The sequence below is a fragment of the Pleurodeles waltl genome, chromosome 3_1 (genome assembly GCF_031143425.1).
Source record: "Pleurodeles waltl isolate 20211129_DDA chromosome 3_1, aPleWal1.hap1.20221129, whole genome shotgun sequence".
Classification (NCBI taxonomy): Eukaryota; Metazoa; Chordata; class Amphibia; order Caudata; family Salamandridae; genus Pleurodeles; species Pleurodeles waltl.
In genome coordinates, this window is record NC_090440.1 from 1,834,728,213 (window position 1) to 1,834,753,189 (window position 24,977).

General features: G+C 43.6%; 1 protein-coding gene across 1 annotated transcript in view; it reads right to left on the bottom strand.

Moving 5' to 3' along the window:
* HIBCH (3-hydroxyisobutyryl-CoA hydrolase) overlaps positions 1-24,977 on the bottom strand; it is a 671,455-nt gene that overhangs the window by 553,577 nt on the left and 92,901 nt on the right. Inside the window, exon 5 of the mRNA XM_069225902.1 lies at positions 1,680-1,760. Coding sequence (XP_069082003.1) covers positions 1,680-1,760 — 81 coding nt within the window. The remainder of the gene's footprint in view (positions 1-1,679; positions 1,761-24,977) is intronic.

Genomic DNA, 24,977 nt, shown 5'->3' on the forward strand with positions numbered 1-24,977 from the left:
GCAGTTGTTGATTAGTTGCAGGTCATTACAAGCTTTAGCAATGATGTAGAAGAAGGCCGGATTTGGATTGCTGTATGCATGTGATTTCTTCAAGTAGGAGTCCAGTCGAACTGATGTGTCTGGAAGGTTTGTGAAAGCAGATGCAATAGTTGTGGTATGCTTGGCCAATGTTAAGTAATGCCTTGAAAATGTGGGTGAGGAGTTTGAATTATGCTTATTTGTGAATGGAATGCCAGTGGAGCCAGACATGTTTTATGGCATGGGCAAAATGGGCAGTTGCGCAGCACCCTCTACTAGTAAACTAATGTTATGCAGTATATCTATCGTTATCTCACTTTTACTGAATGCTCTATCAGTGCCATTTTAAGTATTTTGTTATGGAATATAATTCATAGTTGTCCCAAATAGGATGGCCCAAAATATTACTTACCCAGGGCCCCAAAAATCCTTAAGATCACACTGAGTGGAGCTGAGGTGTGGTGGGATGTGAGTGCAGAATGGGAGGTTGAGAGTGATTCTGGACATCGAGTTCTGAATGGTCTGCAGCCTTCTGGTATTTCTTTGTTGAGCCTGGAAGAGAAGATTTTCCTGAAGTCCAGCTTACTTTTGTGACAAGAGTGGATGGTAGTGGGAAAAGGACCCTTTCCTTTAGGAAGAAAAATATTTTTCATGCCCTATTGCACTTTGTGAGATCATTCCATGTAGGTGACTTACTTGAGGGTGAAGGGGAACGCCAGGGTGTCCCAGAGGACCATGACAAAAATAGCTTGGCTTGGTTCTCCCTCGTTGCTTTTGAGTGCGTAAATAAAAAATGAGCTACAAGCCATGAAGTCATGCTCCGTGCCCAAACACCACATGATGATGTCATGCAGACCCAATTATTTTGTTACAGCATCTGCAGTAGTATTTGAACCCTGAAATCTTCAGACCTATTCACTGTCAAAAGTGCTGAGGAATTTCGTCAGTGAAGCATTGAAAGCTCCAGACCAGCATCAATGAGGCATGGAAAAACTGGAAGTGACACCAGCACACCATGCGGTGCCTAATGTACTCGGATGTCATCACACTCAGCCGGAGGAGTTGTGGCTGAAGTTGTATAGCCCTATCTGGCTCTTCTGGACAACGACCTACCATTTTTGTCTTTTCATCTCAAAGACTCGTGGATCAGGGCTTCCATTCTCCAGGGCTTAGTTCCAACTCACGTCATCTTGGTTTGCCTAGTACTTTCATCAGTAAGCACCACCATTCAGAAAGAACAGCGCAGCAAGCTTTGCTTTCACACTGAAAACTCATGAAAACGTCAGCTGAGTGCTGAAAGAGCTACAGTGATTATCTTTAGTGTGCTGAACAAACTTAAAATCTTTATACTTGACCCAAAGAGCCCGTCATGGCAATGTAAGCGAGTTCAAATCCAGACAAGGTGCCTGAAGCTTTTCCTTTTTGGCAACCAGTCTGGAAACTGATTTATTAGAGTCCTGAGCAATGAACATGGCTATGATAGATTTAGAAAACAACTCAAGACTTATTTAATTGTGTTTCCTTCTCTACGCTCTTCCATCCCTTTTTCGAACTTGTAATCAGCTATTCATCAACTTAGAGAGCGAGTTAAAACAGTCAAATAATAAACATTTACAAAAAAGGCCCATCCGGCTAATAGACTTGACAGCATAAATACATACCAATAGCGTTGTTAAGGATATATTCCTCCCTGAAAAAGTCTTGTGCTAATCTTGCCCCAGCTTTTCCTGCATCGGTCACAGCTACAGAAAAAGAGAAAACAAACAATTGCAAAATGCCATTTCAAATCAAATACTAAAATACTTATTAAATAAAAAAATCACAGCGGCTACACAGACTGAATGTTAGGCATTTATCATCACTTCAAAATGTTTTTTTAATCATTTTCACTTTATGAAAACGTTTTGTACGTTACATCCACTACTCATTCACACTGATTGCTTTCTTGCATTGCTCAGGTAACTTGCAGGTAAATTCTACCTGTTCACTTTGTTTCCCGCCTCCCACGGAATATACTGCTATTTCGAGCTTTTATAAATGACCAGCTGTCCCAGTGGACTTGAAGAACCACGTCTGCTCGTTACATGTCTAGTGTCACACCGAAAATATGGTGTCATTTAAGTATCACAAAGCTGACATTTCTACCTCTTAGTTGTATTGGATGATACTTCCAGTCAGAGCCGGCTTTTGCTAAGATAGTGCCCTGGGCATGGGCAGAGAGACATTTGGCGCCCTTGCTGATGGTAGTGAATTAAGTGAGGCAGCAGGAAGTCCCTTATGAGTTCCTGGATGAGCAGCGACTGGCTCCTGAACACAGTGTGTAACAAAACTTGCAAAGTACCTTTAGGGGGGGGCACTACAAGCTGGACCCAGTCAGGGGACTCCCACAGCTCACCTCAATCACCGAACAGAAAATGGTTTGTTGATGTCTGTCAGCAGGGGTCAGAGAGTGAAGGGAAAGCAAGGAAGGGGGCTAAAGAGATCGCCCGCGGTATGATCAAGAATGATATGATAATGAAGGATTAAAACCAGTGCTTGAAATGGAAAAATATAAGTGGAGGTACTCTGTGCCAGAGCACATGCTTGTTTCTGAGAAGTGCCAGTACTCTCCAATTAGACAGTCAGAAAGGAACTGGTAGGGATAAGGACAAGGTTGGAGCAAGATAAGGCCGCTGCTGTTGGCATAACCTTAATGCACACAGCTCCATGCGCCCCTCAGAATATTGGGGCCCTGGGCCCAGCTCGCCCATGCTAAAGGCAGGCCGTGGTTCCAATGAGTAACAACACTTGTGGATTTGGGAGGATCAAAGGAGACAAGGGCCAAAGTCCCCCGGTCTTTAAATCTCTAAATCTCAGTACCTCTAATGCAGTGTTTTAGTTGTTGCCTGTTATATCATTACTTCCTCGTCAATATAGGTTGTGTAAAACCCAGTAGTGGCATCTGGAGGAGTCACCCGTTGGCTTGAATATCTTACACACTCTGAGTGGTAAGAACATGTTGAACTGCATCAACTAGAATCTGGCATTCCTGGACACTTTAGGTGCATACAACAATATTAATGTCACAATATCACGATACAGTTAAGGTTTATAACGATCTAAAATAACAACTTGCAATTATTACAAGGCGCTAAGAAAAAAATCCATAGAAATATAAAAAGTGGGGGCGTGGCCAAGATGGTGGTGGCGTAGCAGCTCTTGCGTGGAGCTCCGCTGGCTGCGGGCCAATTTGCATTGCCAATGCTGTGACGGAAGCTGTGCTGCAGCCAAATTACCCCGGCTCAACTAGTGAGCAACCAGGGCACTGAAATTGGCTCGAAAGAGGTGTGGCCCATTGGAGAATTATGATGGTGGCTGCCCTGTGATTGCACGAGTGTGAGCAGCCAGCTGTCATCACCTGCGCCCCGGGCAGATGTGCTGCTGCCAAAATGCCCATGCACGACTGGTGAGCACCCGGGGAACTGAATTTGTCTCTTGGGGCGTGGTAGAGCCGAGGATGAAATGGATGGCGCAGACAAGGTGTGGCCTGCCAGTGCACTAAAATAGTGGCCGTACCGTGACTACACTATGGGCGGGTGGACCTTTGCCACCCAGTGAATACAGTGCAAGGGTTCGGAAAGTGCATGGAAGTCTTGTGGGCCTCATATTGCCCCCCAGACTGTGACGGATCATCTGGAGGAGGGGGTCAGGGCACCTCCTTTGCCACCAAGCCTAGGTGCCAACCTACCAACAAATGGATTGTACATAGGGACTTGAGGTCCTGAGACATTGCTCTCCTCCGCTGGGTGTCCTGAGGTGCCTGGAGGTCTGTCAACGCAATTACATTCCTAGTGATAGCGACAAGAGTGGTCTGTGGCTTCTGATTTCCCCCTACTCACCTGCATCTAGCAAGGGTGTGAAATGTAATAAAATATCTACTTGCCCATGGGACAGGTTGCTTCTTAAATCTACTTGTCCTGTAAAAAAAATCTACTTGTCCCTTTCGTGTCATGTAGTGCGGCTACACATTATGGCAGCAATCTCATTATGTAAAAGCTCTGACAATAGCCTATCTGATTATGCCAGGGCTACCACTATGGTAGAGCTTGAATACTTGAAATTTCAATCCCTACTATAGCATTTTCCTTATTTTTCTACCATTCCGCAGATCTACATACTGGGGCTGGAGGAAACAGTAGGCAATAGTTCCAGGGCTAAAAAGAAATGCCTTTGAGCCTGCAAACCTACTAGTATGCTTGTTTTAAGGATTTTTACCAGCACTTCTCTAATCTTTTCCCATAATGAGAAAGGTTGGAAATTTACCCCTGACAATGACAGAAGTAGAAGTTTTTCCAGAGTTGGGAAAAAAGTGGTTGGAGGGAAAGTGAACTTGCAAAAGCTCAATAGATTTTCACATGAGCAAATCTACACATGCATATTTGCTCGTGCCAAAATACAGTTCACAAATATTTTCTAGGAGTACGATTTCCTGGTCTACTTTTGTAAGTTCTTGTGAATTCATGAAAGACACTAATTCAAAGACCTAGACCATGGATGCATTTTTGTGACTAATAATTGGGTCCCTAATTAGGTCTGGGATTCAGAAAGACATTTTGTTTTTATTAAAATTATATTTCTTTCTCCTTCCCTTTATTGGCTGGCTTTTCTGTGAGTGATCGCATTCTGCTTTTCCACAAGGAGCATATTGGCGCGCAGAGTAGTTTTGTTCAGAGCCAGGAACTACTGTGGCAAACCGTGGCGCAACAAAACTGGAGGGGGCCCATGCAAAGAACATGGTAGGCCCCTTCTCCTCCCAGACACACTCAGGGCTAGTGGTGTGCTGAGGAGGGGCCTTGGGGCCTTTTTTTACGCCACTGGTGGCAATGTTTGCTTTTTGAGTCCAAAACCTTTGTTTTCTTTTTGCCAATGTTTGTTACAATGGTGAGGACCTGGCAGCTCCCACAACAATAGTGTTACAAATAATGTCAAAACAAGACACGCATTGACGAAACCAAAAGACTCATAAAAAAAAAATATTCAGTCGGTTGTCTTTGCAAGTGCTTGTTTATATTCATGCTTCGCAAAATATTGTTGAAAATGGGTACACTGATTTTCCATTAGGAATATTTTTTGGAAATACTAGCATGCATCAACACATTTTAGTAAATAACGCTTCAAAGAAATAGCACCTAAAATGTTATAGCAAAACGTTTTTTCCCTAAATGCATTTTTTTCTGAACATTTTATTTTGAAAGCAAAGAATCATCACTCTTGCTTACAAGCTTCTGCAGACATTTGCATCTAGTCAGAAAGCATTCTGGGGGCATTGTACTTAGCCTCATATTGTTAAAGCTTTTCAAACATGTGTGTACGCTTTTGTTTTTTTGTTTACTGGAACCACTGTCATTAGTGCAGTGTGACCTTAAAACGTTTACTTTCAGCGCTCACCCTAATAATCAAGGCCTTTCAATAATGAACAATAAATACAAGTGCGAACAGCATTAACATACGGACACACATATTACTTCAACTTCAGACATTTCCCTTTTCTGTAATCTGGCAGCCAAAGGGTTTGTGCAACAGGGGGTTGGGCCTACTTGCCCCAAGGACAAAATAAACTTGTTGCCCTTGACTCCAAACAATATCCCCTGGCCATCGGGCAATAAGAATCCCACATCCCTGATCTAGCCTCCTGCCCCTACAGGGCAGATAAACGTGAGGCCTTTGGTAATGAAGGAGGACTACACAGCAGCAGTGAGATTTCAGTGGCCTCCTAATTACGAGACTCCCCGGCTTGGGTGGACCGACTGAAGAAGACACCTCTGCTTGCCCACTGCTGGAAAGAGCGATCATATGCCAAAACATGGCTGCCAACCGCACCAAGAAAGATGCATCTATTAAGGGCAAGCTGAATAAGACATCGGCTGAGAAATCTGACCAGCGTCTTGATACCCCGCCTGCCTCCTCTCCCCGGAATACGGATCTGGGCATAAGGACCCCAACATCTGAAGAGCTGGTGACGTGCACCTTCTTGGAACAACTCTTTGGGGATTTGCAAGCAGATATTGCTGCGCTTAGGCGTGATGTAGCAGCAGAAGTCAAGAGACTTCAGAAGGAGATTGGAGAGGTGTGACAACGGCTAGACACATCGGAAGAGTCCAATGACTGTAAGAGTGAGGAACTCTAACACAGACAGGAGTTGATGAAACTGAGAGAAAAGAATGAAGATTTATATTACCAGCTGGAGGACCTTGAAAACAGGTCGTATTGTTCTAACGTTTGCATCAGAAGAGTGCCACTAGAGGGAGACTCGGGAAAGCTGGAGGATTACGTGACACAGCTCTTCTGACAACTGGTGCCATACCTGGCAGAAAAGGAGATTCCTTTGAAATGTACACAAAGAGCAAGCAGACCGGCAAAAAAACCCGGATTGCCACAGGACATCCTTACTTGCCTCCACTCCTACAAGCAAAAAGAACAGATTATGGCGGCCATTTGGGACCGGCCTGTCGTCACTTTTGAATGAGCACAAATCAGCATATTTCAAGACCTAACCACTCACTCTCCAGTGCTGCAGATCACTGCAACCAGTTACAACCTTTGGGAAAAGAGAATCAGATACCGCTGGGTCACCCCTTCCAACTCCTCTGAGTGTAATCAAGAGACTCATGCAATCTGCACTCTGGAGGAAGCACATGCGATTCCGGGCCTGGAACACGCTTCAGAGGACGATACCCACTGAGCTAACGTCCACCCCTCCTCGCAATCCATCGAAAAATCAAACCGGCAGAAACGCAATATTAAGCCCTCGATGACCAAACCCTCAACCTCCGAAAGTCACAAGGAACAAGCAGCCCTCCTGCAACAACTGCAACAACAAGGGAGTATATCAGAGACTGGAAATGACTGAGTCCTCCCTGAAGGCAATGGATCAGGACCACAAACACTAACTAATAAGCACAAACTGAGCTTCAGTTATACAGGCCGGCTCTGGTGCCACTGTTGAAATTGATCCATTATACTCACTGTCCGGCGGGGCTCCACAGTCTCATCCAGATCAGTGGCAGAGATGATGGACTGCCTGGATCACGTACCCTTGCCTACCAGGAATGTTTTCTCCCAGCTCTAGGAGTATCACAGTTATGTTGTTTCTCTTGTTTTTCCTTTCTCACTTATATTGGCTCTCCCATCACTTCACTGCATTAGTTGCAGCCGTTGACATGGTGAGGTCCCCTTATGTATATAGGTCCTGTCTCCCCCATTCTTCACTAGCCACCTTCAATACACAGGTAAACCATAACATATAAAAAGTAGCTTTTTCAGTAAATGGTACCATGGGTAAATCTATCCATGGAATCCTTAGCCCTCTGTATCATGTTTTCTCTTTTTCAAGACTATAATGTTTGTCAATTTCCATTATAATATACATTTCAGTAGGAATGCCAATAAACATTCGCAAATCCAATAGGACTGGCTTTTAATCTGGAAACAAAAACACAAACACAGGCATAGGCAAATATAGAAAAACACGCCCAGACTATATCTGCTGTGTCTCGGTGAAACCTGCATCTTTTTGTGCTGCCGGTGCCTGTGGCCTAGTTTTTAATCCTCAAGCATCTAGGGACAATATCGTTTAAGAGATGGGGTATTTGGGGGGGATGGGGAGTGTTAACCCATGCCGGACCACTTCTGGGCACCACCGAACTCCAAAATAAATCAGCCTGGTCCTCACTTTTGGGCCACCTCACTGCCACGTACGCCATCACAAACCGATCGGAAGGATTCTCTTCCCTCTCTCAGGTCATTCTGCTGGATCAGGCTCACATCTATCCCTGCCTAAAGCTCCTCCCTAGTCACACCTACTGGCCCCAACCAGTTTTTCTTTTGGTTGGGAGGGAGGAAAGAGTTGGGCGGGGGGCAGAGGAACAGCCCAACTCCTATCATCCCTCCCACACTTTCTCATACTTCCCCAACAAAAGAAATGATTCAGGAGGAGGGGATTTTACGAGGTAGGGACTAGGATAGTTCTCTCCATTTGAAGCATTGTAAGAGGAAAGAGCTGCATATCTGTGCCCAAGTAAGATTTCTAAAGCTGTTTGGATTTTTCTATCCCTCACAGTGTTTCGCTTTCTCTCCAAAAGAATCATTGTGAGGAAAAATTTAACAAATCCAAACAGTGCCTCACTCCTTGTTGAGATATAGTGTTAGATGAGCCATCCTTGGCGTGCTCTCCTCTAACCTTTTGCCTCTGCTTTCCAGGTTGCTGCTGTGTGCTGGACTGTTTTTGATCTTTTTGTTACTCTAGGCACTTTACCACTGCTGACCAGTGCTAAAGTGCAAGTGCTCTCTATGTATAAATTGTATGTGTAATTGGCTTTTCCATAATTGCCATATTTTATTTACTAGTAAGTCACTCGTAAAGTGCACTAGAGGTGCCTAGGTCCTGTAAATGAAATGCTACTAGTGGCTCTGCAGCACTGGTTGTGCCCCCCACATGAGTAGCCCTGTAAAGATGGCCCAGACCTGCCACTGCAGTGTCTGTATGTGCAGTTTTAAACTGCCAATTCGACCTGGCAAGTGTAATCACTTGCCAGGTCCAAACCTTCCCTTTTTATACATGTAAGGCACTCTTAAGGTAGGTCCTAGGTAGTCCCATGGGCAGGATGCATTGTATGTTAAAGGTGGGACATGTACTGATGTGTTTTACATGTCCTAACAGTGAAATACTGCCAAATTCAGTTTTCACTGTTGCATGGCCTATCTCTCTCATAGGTTAACATGGGGGGTGCCTTTAAATATCTTTAAAGTGCAGTTTCCCTTTGAGAGCAGTTAGGAATTTGGAGTTTGGGGTCTCTGAACTCACAATTAAAAATATATATATATGCAAATGAAGTTGGTTTTTAGATTGTTAGTTTGAAAATGCAATTTTTTAAAAAGTGGGCATTTTCTTGCTTAAACTATTCTGTGACTCTGCCTGCTTGTGTATTGCTTGTTAGGGTATGACTGGCTTGTGAATCCGCTCTAGGCAGTGACACAAAGGGAGCTGGATTGTAGCCTGCACATCCTGATGAGCCATCTGAGCTAGAGTGGAGGGAGGAGTGGTCACTTACACCTCAATGGGCTGTGCCTGCCCTCACACAATGCAGCCTCCAACCCCCTGGTGTGTGCCTGGGGCCAGGCCTGGGCAAAGCAGGATCTTGTGAACAACAGAGACTTTACTTTGAAGTTTTCCTACTTCAATAGGGAGAAAGGAGTTTAAGTAGTAGACCCAAGCCCCAGATTTTCAGATTTCTTCTGTATTCAAGAGGAACCTCTGCCAAGAAGAAAAGCTGAAGAGCTGGAGGAGGAGTACTGCCCCTTTGCCTGTGACTGTGCTTTGCTGGGTTGGCCTGCAGTTGCTGCATCTGCCTGAGAGAGGACAAAGACTCGACTTAGTGGTATATTCCTGCTTGTGAAGAATCTCCAAGGGCTTGGACTGAGTTTGCCTTCTGTGTTGAAGTCCCAGGCCATCAAAAACTTCCACGTCCAGCACCTGGACTCTCTGCCGAGACTCCTGCCCTGCCAAGTGGTGCCCTATCCAGTCCCTGGGCCCTTGAGAGGTGAAGTTGGCAGAACAAGGACTGAAATCCACGCACAGAACACCAGATGGGGAACATTTTGATGCACCACCTGCAACGCAGCTGAAACCTATGCGCCAGCAGCTTCGCGGCTAAAATCGATGCTCCACCTGCATCGCAGCTAGGAGATCGACTCATTGCGGCTGGAGAAACGACGCAACATCTGTTTGCGGCTGCTAATAATGACACAAGCCCCACATAGCATGGTCTTCCAACACCGTGCGGCCGGATTTCTCACGCATCATCGATGGGTGTCAAAAATCAACACAGGCCTGCGCTGATCCGAGATGCCCTTCCGGAACTTGATGCATCACTCTCTTGCGGGAGAGAAAAACAACGCATTGCCGACCTGACTTTTTTGATGCACATTCTCCAGTGCAGCTTTATTTTTTACACAAACCAGTACTTTGTGTAAAATCAACGTTTGCATTGTTTTCTAGGGAGCAAGACTCATTCTTTTGAAAATTCATAACTTGAATTGTGTATGTTGGATTTTTGTCGTTTTGGTCTTGTTTGATTTAGATAAATATTACCTTTTTTTCTTAATAGGTGTAGTGTCCATTTTGTAGTGTTTTCATTGTATTACTGTGTGTGTTGGTACAAATACTTTACACGTTGCCTTTGAGAGAAGCCTGACTGCTTGTGGCAAGCTACCAAGGGGATGAGAAGTAGTTATCTAAGTGTGTATCTCCCTTGCCTAGAATAGAGTGAGGGTCCCTGCTTGGACAGAGTGCAAACTGACTGCCAACCAGATACCCAATTTCTAACATTTAGACAGGCAGTTCCTATTTTACAGAATGCTTCTTTCTCAGTCAAAGTATTCTGAAACAAAGGACACATTTTGTCTTTGCCCTAGGAGCCAGTCCCTGTTTGGATTGTTTCTTAGCCTAAGAAGCAAACAATACTTCCTATTTCTGTGCGTTTTACCTTATTGCAATATCTGTGGGAAACCGGTGTGAAACCCATTGGAGATCAAAGAAAACTAAGCACTTCTGAAAAGTGAACGCAATTCTGAATTCAGCAAGGGGCCATTTGTATAAATCGCTCAATGATTTCCCAAATACATGGAAAACAGACTTAACACAAAGGGTTGAGTCAAAACTAACATTCCATTATGTCTAACAGACTGTTCCAGTCACAGAGATGTTTTTTGCTAAAAAAAAAAGCACAATACTCAGAGCCAACAACTGAGCCATGCTTTACAATGTATTTTAAATGTGTACTGACTATGCATTATTGATAATGAACAAGCAGATGCTAGTCCCTGAAATGTTTTTCACAACACTACAGTACTGCAAGGTGTTACTAGATGTTCCTCATATGTCAGATGCAATAGCTTTAAATGTCATTCACAAGGCTGAAATACCATAATCGTTTACTAAATGACCCTTTTGAGTTAGATGCAATCTCCAGAAAAGCTTTTCACGACGATACAGTACTGCAAGGCATTACTAGATGTTCCACCTGAGTCAGAAGTTCTTAAAAGTAAGTTCTGAAGCCTGCAGTGCCATAAGCTACAACGAGAAGTTTCTCTTGAGTCAGATGCAAGCCCTTAATATGTTTTTCATAAAGCTGTAGTACAGAAACACATTACCAGATGCCTCTCTAAAGTAAGATGAAATGCCATGAAAATTCTTCCACAAAACTGTAGCAGTGCAAGTGGTTCCTATACTCCCCTTTCAAGTCAGATACAGGTTCTTGCTGTACTGTACTACAGCACCTTACGTCCACCACTGCACCCTTCATCGCAGGGTACAAGAGAATTAAAGTGAGAAGATGCCTATGAATGTCTCATTTTATTGAAAAGGGGATAATACAATGATGAACAAAAAAAAAAAAAAAATTGACTGCGCTTTTGTTCCAGCAATTGAAAAAACACGAGGCTAACTGAATATCCCTCAGGACCCTGGCAATATGACATCAATACAATAAAGTGGTTTCCAATAATTACTTTGGCTAATATGGCCAAGATTCTTTAAAAAAGCGTACATCACATGCATAATATGTGGATATCCACAGATAAATGATCACAAAAAGTAATCAATACTTATGCAAGATATTCTTATCAAGATCATGGATGCATGATATGAATGATTTGTATTCAAGTGTATCTACACTTTAAAGTTGACATTCTATGCCCCTTCTTACACCAGCATCGCAGAAGAACCACAAACTTTAGACAGATTGTGGCCAACAGAGATTCTATAAATCCATAACAGCAGGCTTGGTGGGAAATACCTGTTGAGTGTTATAGCAGACGCCTATAGGAAACAAGCATTTTTAAATGTCGCTGCGCAGGTGTGGTTCATGGCAACTAACAGCAGGGCGCAAACAGTGGCACCTTTTACAAACTATAAAGATGCTACAAATACTATTTACTATAAGCGAATAGGTTTGGAATTAGCGTGTGAAAGTTGTGTAAAATGAAAGTTAATAAAACGTTGCATGGCATATGATATATTTGAAAAGAGTGGCAACAATATACGGTTGATTTTTAGTAGGTAATACTCCCTGACAAATATAAAAAAATAATAATTTAGTTTTAAAAGTACTGGTGTATTTCAATTTATTCATCCATATGGCTAAGCAGTCTGAGAAACAGAGATAGTGTTTAATTCCTCGTCCTTATCTTTGCAGGGCTCTCTCGTTCATGGTATTTAACAGGGCTGTCTCCTTCCTGGAGCACCCATAAAACTGTTTGCAAGTGGTGTGAACATTTAACAAGAAACTGTACTTAAAATAAACAAAAGGCTGGCATTCAGGGATCGGTCAACTCCACCCTTCAGCTATAACCCTGCCACAAAAGTACTGTAAATAACATTATGTGGGTCATTATGACCCCGGCGGTGAGTGTTAATGTGGCGGTAGTACCGCAAACAGACTGGCAGTACATACCGCCACATTATGAGAATGCGGGTGGGCCGCAGCCAACCCGCCACTTCTCCACTTATACCACCATGGCGTATCAACCTACGGGCCGGAGATGTCACAGTACCGGCAGCACAGTACTCTTGGCGGCATTATGAGCCTGTCTACCACCATGGTTTTCGTGGGGTTAGCAACACCACGAAAACCATGGCGGTAGGTCCTACCAGTGACAGGGAATTCCTTCCTGTAGGAGGCTGGCCTGGCTTGTAGTGGGTACCAGAGGTACTTACACCTTGTGCCAGGTCCAGTTATCCCTTATTAGTGTAGAAGAGGTGCTTCTAGCAACTTAGGCTGATAGAAGGTAGCTATAGCAAAGCAGCTTAGGCTGAACTAGGAGACATGTAAAGCTCCTACTATACCACTGGTGTCATATGCACAATATCATAAGAAAACACAATACACAGATATACTAAAAATAAAGGTACTTTATTTTTATGACAATATGCCAAAAGTATCTCAGTGAGTACCCTCAGTATGAGGATGAGAAATATACACAAGATATATGTACACAAACCAAAATTATGCAGATAATAGCAAAAGAAATTAATGCAAGCAATGTAAAGTTACAGTAGATTGCAATAGGAGCACATAGGTATAGGGGCAACACAAACCATATACTCCAAAAGTGGAATGCGAACCACGAATGGACCCCAAACCTATGTGAGTTTGTAGAGGGTCGCTGGGACTGTAAGGAAACAGTGAGGGTTAGAAAAATAGCCCACCCCAAGAACCTGAAAGGTAGGTTTAAAGTGCACCTACTACCCCCAGGGAGCACAGAAGTTGTGATAGGGGGATTATGCAAGGAGAACAAACACCAGCAATGCAACAAGAGTGGATTTACGGACCTGAGAACCTGTAATACAAAGGGACCAAGTCCAAGAGTCGCGACAGTGTCGAGAGTGGGCAGGAGCCCAAGAAATGCCAGCTGAGGGTGCAAGGAAGCTGCCACCTGTTGGGAGAAGCTTAGTGTTCTGCAAGAATGAAGAGGACTAGGAACTTCCCCTTTGGAGGATGGATGTCCCACGTCGTGAAGAAGCCTGCAGAGGTGGTCCCACGCAGAAAGACCGCAAACCAGCCTTGCTAGCTTCAAGGGTCGCGGTTAGGGTTTTTGGATGCTGCTGTGGCCCAGGAGGGACCAGGATGTCGCCACTTGGATGAGGAGACAGAGGGGGCACCCAGCAACGTAGGGAGCCCTCACAGAAACAGGCAGCACCCGCAGAAGTACCTGAACAGGCACTTAGAAGAAAAGTGAACCGGAGTCCACCCGAAGTCACAAAAGGGAGTCCCACGACGCCGGAGGACAACTCAGAAGGTTGTGCACTGCAGGTTAGAGTGTCGGGGACCCAGGCTTCGCTGTGCACGAAGGAAATCCTGGAAGAGTGCACAGGAGCCAGAGCAGCTGCAAATCACGCGGTACCCAGCAATGCAGTCTAGCGTGGGGAGGCAAGGACTTACCTCCACCAAACTTGGACTGAAGAGTCACTGGACTGTGGGAGTCACTTGGACAGAGTTGCTGAGTTCCAGGGACCACGCTCGTCGTGCTAAAAAGGGGACCCAGACGACTGGTGATGCGGTCTTTTGTTGCCTGCGGTTGCAGGGGGAAGATTCCGTCGACCCACGGGAGATATCTTCAGAGCTCCTGGTGCAGAGAGGAGGCAGGCTACCCCCACAGCATGCACCACCTGGAAACAGTCGAGAAAGCCGGCAGGATGAAGCGATACAAGGTTGCTAGTAGTCGTCTTGCTACTTTGTTGCGGTTTTGCAGGCGTCCTGAGCAGTCAGCGGTCGATCCTTTGGCAGAAGGTGTAGAGGGAGATGCAGAGGAACTCTGGTGAGCTCTTGTATTCGTTATCTGGTAAGATCCCCAAAGCAGAGACCCTAAATAGCCAGAAAAGGAGGTTTGGCTACCTAGGAAGGAGGATTGGCTACCAAGAGAGGTAAGAGCCTATCAGAAGGAGCCTCTGACGTCACCTGCTGGCACTGGCCACTCAGAGCAGTCCAGTGTGCCACAAACACCTCTGTTTCCAAGATGGCAGAGGTCTGGGACACACTGGAGGAGCTCTGGGCACCTCCCCTGGGAGGTGCAGGTCAGGTGAGTGGTCACTCCCCTTTCCTTTGTCCAGTTTCGCGCCAGAGCAGGGCTGGGGGATCCCTGAACCAGTGTAGACTGGCTTATGCAGAGATGGCACCATCTGTGCCTATCAAAGCATTTCCAGAGGCTGGGGGAAGCTACTCCTCCCCAGCCTTCACACCTATTTCCAAAGGGAGACGGTGTTACACCCTCTCTCAGAGGAAGTCCTTTGTTCTGCCTTCCTGGGCCAGGGCTGCCTGGACCCCAGGAGGGCAGAAACCTGTCTGAGTGGTTGGCAGCAGCTGCAGAGGAGACCCCAGAAAGGCAGTTTGGCAGTACCCTGTGTTCTGTGCTAGAGACTCGGGGGATCATGGAATTGTCCCCCCAATGGCAGAATGGCATTGGGGTGACAATTCCATGATCTTAGACATGTTACATGGCCATGTTCGGAGTTACCATTGTGACGCTGTACATAGGTAGGGACCTATGTACAGTGCACGCGTGTAATGGTGTCCCCGCACTCACTAAGTCCGGGGAATTTGCCCTGAACGATGTGGGGGCACCTTGGCTAGTGCCAGGGTGCCCACACACTAAGTAACTTTGCACCCAACCTTCACCAGGTGAAGGTTAGACATATAGGTGACTTATATGTTACTTAAATGCAGTGGTAAATGGCTGTGAAATAACGTGGACGTTATTTCATTCAGGCTGCACTGGCAGGCCTGTGTAAGAATTGTCAGAGCTCCCTATGGGTAGCAAAAGAAATGCTGCAGCCCATAGGGATCTCCTGGAAACCCAATACCCTGGGTACCTCAGTACCATATACTAGGGAATTATATGGGTGTACCAGTATGTCAATGTGAATTGGTAAATTTAGTCACTAGCCTATTAATGACAAATTTGGAAAGCAGAGAGAGCATAACCACTGAGGTTCTGGTTAGCAGAGCCTCAGTGAGACAGTTAGGCATCACACATGGAACACATACAGGGCACATACTTATGAGCACTGGGGCCCTGCCTGGCAGGGTCCCAGAGACACATAGACTAAAACAACATATATACAGTGAAATATGGGGGTAACATGCCAGGCAAGATGGTACTTTCCTACACTTCCATTCACCGTTAGGTGGTTACCCACCCCCCCAAACATGCACCTGACACCCTACCCCATCCCTCCAAAGTCCCCCACCCTCCATACACACACTAACCCCCCACATTCAAATACATCCCCACCCCAATCCTAATACACATACCCCTCACCCCTCCGATCATCACACACACACACACCCCACCCCCTCTGATCATCACACACAACCCCATACAAGCACACACCCGCAGGCATGCACCACGCATACACCCAATCACTCACATTGGCAAACATGCATACTTCCAGACATGCTCGCACACATTATTACACACAATCACACTGACATGCAGACACGCACTCACTTCACCATTCTTACATGCATTCACTCACACGCATACAACCACGCAAACACCACAACACACACACATTGACACACTCACTCACACATTCATGAACATACTCAGACACACACACAACACCCCCACCCACCTCCCCTGTCGGAAGCCTGACTTACCTTGAACAAGGCGATCTTCCAGCAGGGAACGGGAAGGGGCGCTTCTACCTCCAGAAGCACCCTGCCAGCAGAACACCGCCAGGCCGTTATACTTGTATTAATACGTCTGGCGGCGTTCTACTGGCGCGGCGGTGCTGTTTGTAGCAGCGCCTCCTTACCACCATCCACCACCATGAACACTGCCAGATTTCCATCCTTCTTGTGGCGGAAGTCCAGCAGTGCTCATAATACGGCGGACGGATGGTAGCCGTGGTATTTTGGCGTCCGTCACCGCAGCCATTGCAGGCGTTTTTTTACCACCAATGTCAAAATGACCACCTATGTTTTTTTTTTAACAGGACTTGCATACAACATTAGTTCAGTGCATCATTTTAACCCACCCCTTTTTATTATTAGCAATTGAGCAAAGTGAACATGTAGACTATAGATATTTTTTATTTGCCATTTTATTAAGGTTCTAAAAGATGGAAAACAGGGACACGTTTGCAGTTTGCATGTTGTTGTTAGGTATAAGAAAAAGTTGGGGACACATCCGTTACAAAAACAGTGGCAATTGTCCCATAATTGTTAAAAAGTTATTTGAACTTCCAAAACAAACGTGCACACTATAGCATATTATAGTAAAAAAGCAGCAGAACACAACGCGCTCAAGCTTCCTCAAAACAAACAGATTTAAATCAGCACTGCCAAAAAAGTACAGTGAATACATTACATTGAATTTAATGGGACTCACGCAGAACAGTAGGTAAGTGCACCATTAATCCACCTCTTTATATCAGTATTATTATTATAATTAACAATTAAGCAATGAGAACAGCTAGACTAAATGTGTACGTTATCCCGTACTAAAGATTAAATCCAATAATAATATCACACAGAAGCTTAAGTGAAGCACATTGCCACTGAGAATAGTGCACGCTATATTATGTGTGCAGCGCTGAGCCAGGGAAAGGCTTGTTAAATTAAAACATGTATATAAACGAGTTCCTTAATAGGGTAAAAGGAAATTGTTTATAAAATGCTGCATTGTGCAAGCATTTAAAATAAAATATTGCTCAAACGTCACAGAATGTTAAATTAATAAGCTCTGAAGGTTCAAAGCTCTTGAAACGGTTGTTGAAGTCTGTAGGTGCACACATAAACAAGCATTGGCAAAGCCAATAGGTCTCGGCAATCTGAGGGCTTAAGGCGTGGGCAATGTTAATGCATTTGTGTCCATCAATAAGAACAGCCCCAGAGCTGTACACAAAAGTGTTTTACATTGCTAATGCCTATCTATAGCTCTTGGCTTTGTCAATCACCATGTCTTTTAGCAATGTTGTATAGCAGCATTATAGCACTTTATTCCCTGACTCTCGGCCATGCTGCTATACAACATGACTAAGAGTGGTGTAGAGTGAATTAATGTATAGTGCAGTGGTTTAGAGTAGAGTGATTTAGTATAGAGTGCACTGGCATAAAGTGTTGCAGCATAGAGTGCAGTGAAGTTGAATGGAGTAGAGTGGCATAGAGTGTAGTGGCACAGAGTAGATTGTTCCAGAGTAGAGAGGAGTGATGTAGGGTAGCGTACTGTGGTGCAGGGTAAAGTGCAGTGGCATAAAGTAGTAGCGCTGTGCAGCGTTGATTGCAATGGCATAGAGTGAGTAATGTGGCCTAAAGTGCTGTTCCATAAAGTGCAGTGGCGTGCAGTAGGTTGCTTCAGAGTTGAGTGGCCTAGACTGGAGTGGTGTGGAGTGGCAAACAGTGCAGTACAACATAGTAGAGTGCACTGGCATAGAGTAGAGTGGTGCAGAGTAGAAAGATGTAGAGTGAACTGGCAAAGAGCATAGTGTTAGTGCAGTTGTGCACAGTAGATTAGAGTGGCGTAGAGTGCATTGGCGTACAGTACAGTAGAGAGGTGCAGGGTGGTGCAGAGTAGAGTGGCAGACAGTGCAATGCTGCAGAGCAGAGTGTCAGAGCGCAGTGGTGTAGAGTGCAGTGGCATACAGTGGTGCAGAGTAAAGGACAGAGTGCAATCTTGTAGAGCAGCATAGAGTAGAGTGGCGCAGAATAGAGTGGCAGAGAGTGCAGTGCTGCAGAGTAGAGTGGCAGAGAGTGCAGTGGTGAAGAGTGGCGTAGAGTGCAGTGGCATACAGTGGTGTTAACTAAAGTGACAGAGTGCAATGGTGTAGAGTGGTGCAGAGTAGAGTGGCAGAGAATGCAGTGCTGCAGAGTAGTGTCAGAGTACAGTTGTGTAGAGTGCAGTGGTGTACAGTGGTGCTGATTAAGGTGGCATACAGTGCAATGCTGTAGAGTGCAGTAGCACAGAAAAGAATATAGTGGCATACAGCGGAGTGGAGTGGCACAGAATTGATGTATGTAAATATGACTTTGGCTCACGTTGTGGAATGTCAGAGAATCTCCAGCAACCCATGGAAGAGACAAAGATATTAAAAAGTGCAGCTTAAACGTACAATGACGTGTTCTCCAATGTATTCCCAGGCAGCCTATAACATGCTGGACTGAAAAGCACACACGACTAAAGCAACATCTGCAGTCAGTGATTTTTGGCTACTCAATGCAGATTTATAATTGGTCAGTTGCCAAATAAATCCAATGTCTGCAACAAATAACGTTGTTGGTTGGGACAGATGTTCCACTTCATACCCCATGATGCAAGATACCAGCTGCAGCCCAGGAGGCTTCCGCTTTTGGAAGTAGAAGATATTTTATGAATACGACTTTTAATTTGACACACTGGATATTTTAAAATACTCTTCACATGATGTGCATTCCTAGAATGCAGGCGGAATACACAGTAACTTGAGAAAGTGGTTACTCATGTGTTTTTCCCTTCTGTAGGCAAAATGGTATTTAACACAGCATGGATATAGAATGAAACAGATTGCTCCTTTTCATGCTAAGTAGAAAACACTAACATGATATTTTATATCCTTATTATAGACAAGTATAGCTTATTAGAGCCATCTGAAACCATATAGCACATTGCAGTGCGTGTTTCGCCTATACAGAAGAACTACTCATGCAGTGTTGGAGATAAACTTTGTTCCTTATAGTGTGGAAGCCATTTTTGCATGGGAGGGGAAGGGGAGAAAGGGGCGATCACGTTGCGCTTCACTGACACAAATATTGGTTTAGAGAACAGTCAACAAGTATTTGGTTCATATTAATTTATTCAAGTACCCTCCAGTTACCAGGTTTCTCTTTGAAATTAGAAATACTCACAAATATTGTTTGAATTGTTTTGATTTAAAAAGGGGCATCTAATCAGAGAAAGATCGTATTTTGCCCCATAGATTTTCACTTTGAGGAAGGACCAGAGTGTGAACCCTTTAAAATGAAAATAAATTGCAGGGATACCCCGTCAGCATGTTTATCTTTAAAGCATTATGTCACACAATACCCTGCTGGCTGCGGTCTTGCTGCTGCAGCAGCTGAGGAAAGAGCCTCCCCTGCGAGGATATTAAAGGCGGGTGGAAAAACAAGGAACACGCCTGTCCCCTTTCCCACAGCTCCCTCGGGACAATAGCTCATGTACTCAAGAGTCACAAATTAAAAAAATACATTTCAAACAAATGTTAAAGATCAAACTTGCATATAAAATCTCCTATGGCAAGCAATGAATGCTAAGAGAGAGGAGCCATGAGCCTGGTGAACCAATCCAAAATAGACTGGCAATGGCTATTGCGATCAGGTGCCACCTCCCACAGAAAAAGTAGTCCCAAAATGATTAGCTAAATTGGCCATTGTGTATGGTGATTAGTAACTGGCCGGTGCTCTCGGGGAGGGCTCAATACGCGAAGAGGTAGGACTTAAGCATGCCATGGACGAATGGAGAAAAAGAATTGAAGAGTGATGATGATGCCAGCAAATGGAAAGCCATGGGCGGGATGCTAGACCACAAAGTAAATACAGCATGTCTCGGTCCCAGACAACGCATGCGCTCTGTCTAGAGCCACAATCTAAAAAGGAAACAAAAATTAGAAGAAAAAAAATATGCTTGTGGAAATGCTGTCGCTGAAGTCCATAGCTATCCTGCCTGCAACAGAGGCTACGCATTTTATTGTGTAAATGAGGCCAAATCTATAGCTATTGTGCCGGCAATTAAAAAAAATATCCATTATGTTTCAGGAAATACAGTCGGTTAAGTCACTACATGTCTTGCAAAAACTAATTTAAAATTATATTGACAACTTTCCCAAAATTGTTAAAAAGTAATTTGAACTTCAAAAACAAACATGCACATTATAGCATATTATAGTAAGTAAGGTTACATTGTGAACATGTTTAAAACAACGCTGCCACAAAAACACCATAAATAAACCTTCCATTGAATATAGTGGGACTCACGCACAACATTAGTGCTCAAACGTTAGAAAATGTTAAATTAATAAGCTCTGAAGCTCTCGAAAAAGTCACAAAAGAGAATTACAAAAATAGAAAAAAAAATGCCAATTATGCTTGTGGAAATGCGGTCGATAAAGAATGCAGCTATCCTGCCTGCAACAGTAGCTACACATTTGATTGTGGAAATGCTGGGAAGTCCATAGCTATTGTGCCGGGGAAAAAAAATATCCATTATGCTTGGGGAAATGCAGTTGGTGAAGTCTGTAGCTGTCCTATCAAAACAAAATAAAAATTGCATTATAGTTGGAGAAATGTGGTCAGTGAGATCCAGAGCTGCACACAGAAAAAAGAAACAAAACAAAAAAAAGAAAAGAAAAATTCCATTATGCTCAGGGAAATGCGTTCAGTAAAGACCGTAGCTGTATGCAGCCAGTGAAGTCCTTAGCTGTCCTGCCAAACAAAATAAAAATTCAATTACAGTTGGGGAAATGTGGTCGGTGACGTTCGTAACTGCACAGAAAAAACAAAGAAAAAAAAAAAGTCAAATTCCATTATGCTCGGGGAAATGCGTTCGGTGAAGTCCGTAACTGCACACAGAAAAAAAAGGAACAAAAGAAAAAAGAAAAAATCCATTATGCTTGGGGAAATGCGTTTGGTGAAGTCCGTAACTGCACACAGAAAAAAAAAGAAACAAAAAAATAAAGAAAAATTCTATTATGCTCGGGGAAATGCATTTGGAGAAGTCCGTGGCGGTATGCAGTCGGTGAAGTCCTTAGCTGTCCTGCAAAACAAAATAAAAATTCCATTACAGTTGGAGAAATGCGGTCAGTGAGGTACGTAACTGCACACAGAAAAAAGAAACAACAAAAAAATTAAAATTCCATTATGCTTGGGGAAATGTGTTCGGTGAAGTCCGTAGCTGTATGCAGAAAAAAAGGAACAAAATAAAAAATAAAAATTCCATTATGCTTGGGGAAATGCGTTTGGTGAAGTCCATAGCTGTCCTGCCTGCTTCAGTAGCTACACATTATCATTGTGTAAATGCAGGGATGTCCGTAGCTCTAATGCCTGCAACACCAGCTATGAAAAAGTCTTTAACAAAATAGTGCTGAGTAATTAAGAATGCAACATACAGACTAAGAGCACATGTAAAAGGGCCAGTCCTTATTGGAGGTTAGAACAGTGGAAAAGAAGGGACTACTAAACAAATTCACCATAGAAAAAAAAAAACATTCCCAAAAGACAGTCAAAGAAGCCAATTAAAAACATGGGCGAGGATAATGGCGGAGCTTAAAGCCCATACTCTGAATACAACAAGTCTCGAAGAGACAGCGCAAGCACTGCCTAGGCGAGATCTAAAAAGTATAAACCTCTATTCTGCGGTTGAAATCACTAAGGCTAGTAAGCTGGAATCTAACAGGACTGGGGGAAAAAGCTGGAAGACAAAGACTGAGGGGCATACATGAAACAACAAGATGTTTGCTGCCTGAAGAAGACGCAGGCCTTGGACAACTTCGATTTGGAGGGCTACATTTCTTTCAATATGCCTGCTCTGAGGCAGCCTAAAGGTAGACCTAAGCGTGGCCTCATTATTCGGGTTAGAATTAGCTACACGTACAGAGCACAAATAACTTACACTGTTATAAATGACAGAATTTAATGTCCAAAGATGAAGAAAAAACTAAAAGTGTTGGACCTCATTGGCGTTCATCTTCCACTGTGTGGTGGGAAAGAAATCCTACAGGTACTTAAAGCTCTTGAATCAGTGCTTAAAATCTTGCAACAAGAAAGAGAGAATGCCTTGCATAACTAAAGGAACGGCCGAATGTCAGCTAATTCTGATAGAATCATCCTATTATGCAGAGATCTAAATATAAAGCTCAATTTCATATTGTTAGAATGAACAGTTATTGAGGAGAACTGTGCCTCTGGGCTCCCACCACCGGCCAAACAATCTACAGGCCAACCTTTGAATGGCCCGAGACCCTAGAATGGCCGTCCAATCTCTGATACTCCACCAAAACCTACTTTCAGATCAGGGAAGCATGAATGTATCAACTTGGAAGTTTGGCATTTGATTTCTGATAAAAAGGTGATAAAGACTGGAAAGTGATCACATCCCTTTTCCGCTCCTGCCTTATTTAAAAAAGGACCCCTGATCAATGCTACAAACAGGTCAGAATCCATATCTACGCAAGCTGGCCTTGAAAGCAAATAATAAAAACACACACAGAAAAACCCTTCAAATTGACTTTTCCTCAAACCCCACATGGAATACCTTTTATACTTCTTTGAAAAACATAAATCATGAAACTGGTACACAGTGCTAAACAGTTCAAGACGTTACTTGAATCCACAGGCTCAGTACTGAAGGTATGCAAGGGGAGTTGTGAATTAATAGTACCTATCTTGAATGGTATCATGCGGAATGTTTTATGCTAAAGAAAAATCTAGCAACTGCACTCAAAAATAGGCATACTAGCGGGAAGGAAAAAAACACATTTGCTAGAAGTTAGAAAGGTCTATAAACAACTAATAATAAATAAAAAAAAAGGTAATCAACTCCATAAGGCATGGCAAGCTTTGCAGGCAGTAATTGACCAAAACAATGGCAAGAAATTATAAGATGGGGAGATGAAGGCCCGGCTCAGAACATAGAAGTAAATATAAGTCATTGAAGATGGATCCCGCACTTTGTCACGTTATAGCAAAAGGCCCCAGAATAAATTTAAACAGAGAAGGATATACCGAAACAACTGGAGGTAAATAAACAGGTTCACATCTATCTTGTTTCTCCAATTTTGGATGCTGACGAATTCACCCAGAAAGAGGTAGCCAGTGCCACACAATGCAAAAACTTGCTAAAGCTCCGGGAATGGACAGAGATCCCATTGACGTGTTCAAGAACAACAAGGGTAAGTGGCTTAATCCACTAGCAACATATTCAACTCAATCTGGGCACAGGAAGTGGTACCGGAGTCGAGAAAGTCCTCTACCATAGAACATATTCATAGGAAAAGCCAGCGAAACAACCCTGCAAATTATCGTCCCATCTCACTTCTGGGGGGCGTAGGGAAAATCTTCAGGAAATTGCTATTGTACAGGCTGGGGACCTGGATGGATGACAACCACATCTGAATACATCTTCAGGCAGGATTCTGCAAAGGGCAAAGCACCAGAGGTAAAGTGATGCAGCTGTATCTATGAGTAAGGTACACGGTTAAGGTCTCTTTTAACAAGTTTTCAGTTTTTGAATTGCCCAAGGAAAGATGATTACTTTCGGTTTCTTTCCGCAGGCTTAATTCATGCTCTGGGCTATAAAAAGGAGAAAAGACTAGTTCTAACACTTCGCAGTTATGCTTGTTTCCCTGACTCCTTTGTATCTTGCTTCTTGATTGAAACTTCGTTTTTCTGGTCATACTATTTAGTATCCTGGCTCGTTAAAGTTTTTTATTTTTTACTGCATCCATTTTTTGCACTTCTATCAAGCTTCAGTTTTAGTCACATCTCTTGCCTACCTGTGACAAATCTGAAGTCTGAGGTTGCTTCAGGAAGTCGCTGGCCTTTTCTAAGCCTCAAGCAGAGGTTTTAGCCGAAGCCTAAGAGATCAGCCCTTGACATATTTATCTATAAATATCAAATGCTCATTGTTTGCTTTGAGGAACCTTGCAATTAATGCACGTATGTAGGTCCATACAGAAATGTAGGCAAGACTGCAATATCTCTATAAACATGAACATAATGTCCTCGTAGTTCAATCTATGGCATCACTAGTTGCCTGTCATAAGGAAATTACACATTTAACTGATAAGAAGACATTTAAGGATGTTTATTTAGTGCACTGCTATAGTTCTTCTAATATTTTTTAAAGCAAGTTCTGGGAATAAACAAGAGATATATCTGGAGGCGGACAACGAACTGTCCATGAACCCCAGGTCCCCCAGACTGTGCATTATTCTGGCAGATTGTGGTTCGTCTGGTTTTCCCTTCACCTTGTGACAACACAGGCAAAATATACCTCATACACACCAGTTTCTATGGTTTATTTGAAGAATTAAATGGTGCTGTTTATATAACCCAGTTATGCTTGCAGGTGGATTGACCAAAAAAAGCAAATTAAGTCCATTTCACAAGACTTTTCTGTCTACAGGGTTGTCCAACATAAGTCCAGAAGTTCCAGATCAATTACAACATGTTAGGACATAAATAAAAAAATAATGCAATGAATCTAAATGGAACATTTTCACAGGCTCTCTTGGACCTATCATAAATTGCTGAGGCGTGGCATGGCTTAGATAACTTGCTGACGTGTGGCATGGCTTTTTTGTGATTTTTATAATATGGCAGATAACAGGTGCTGTTGTATTTTAACACAGTCACTGGTCATGCGTTTAGTGTGTTATGGAAGCATAATGC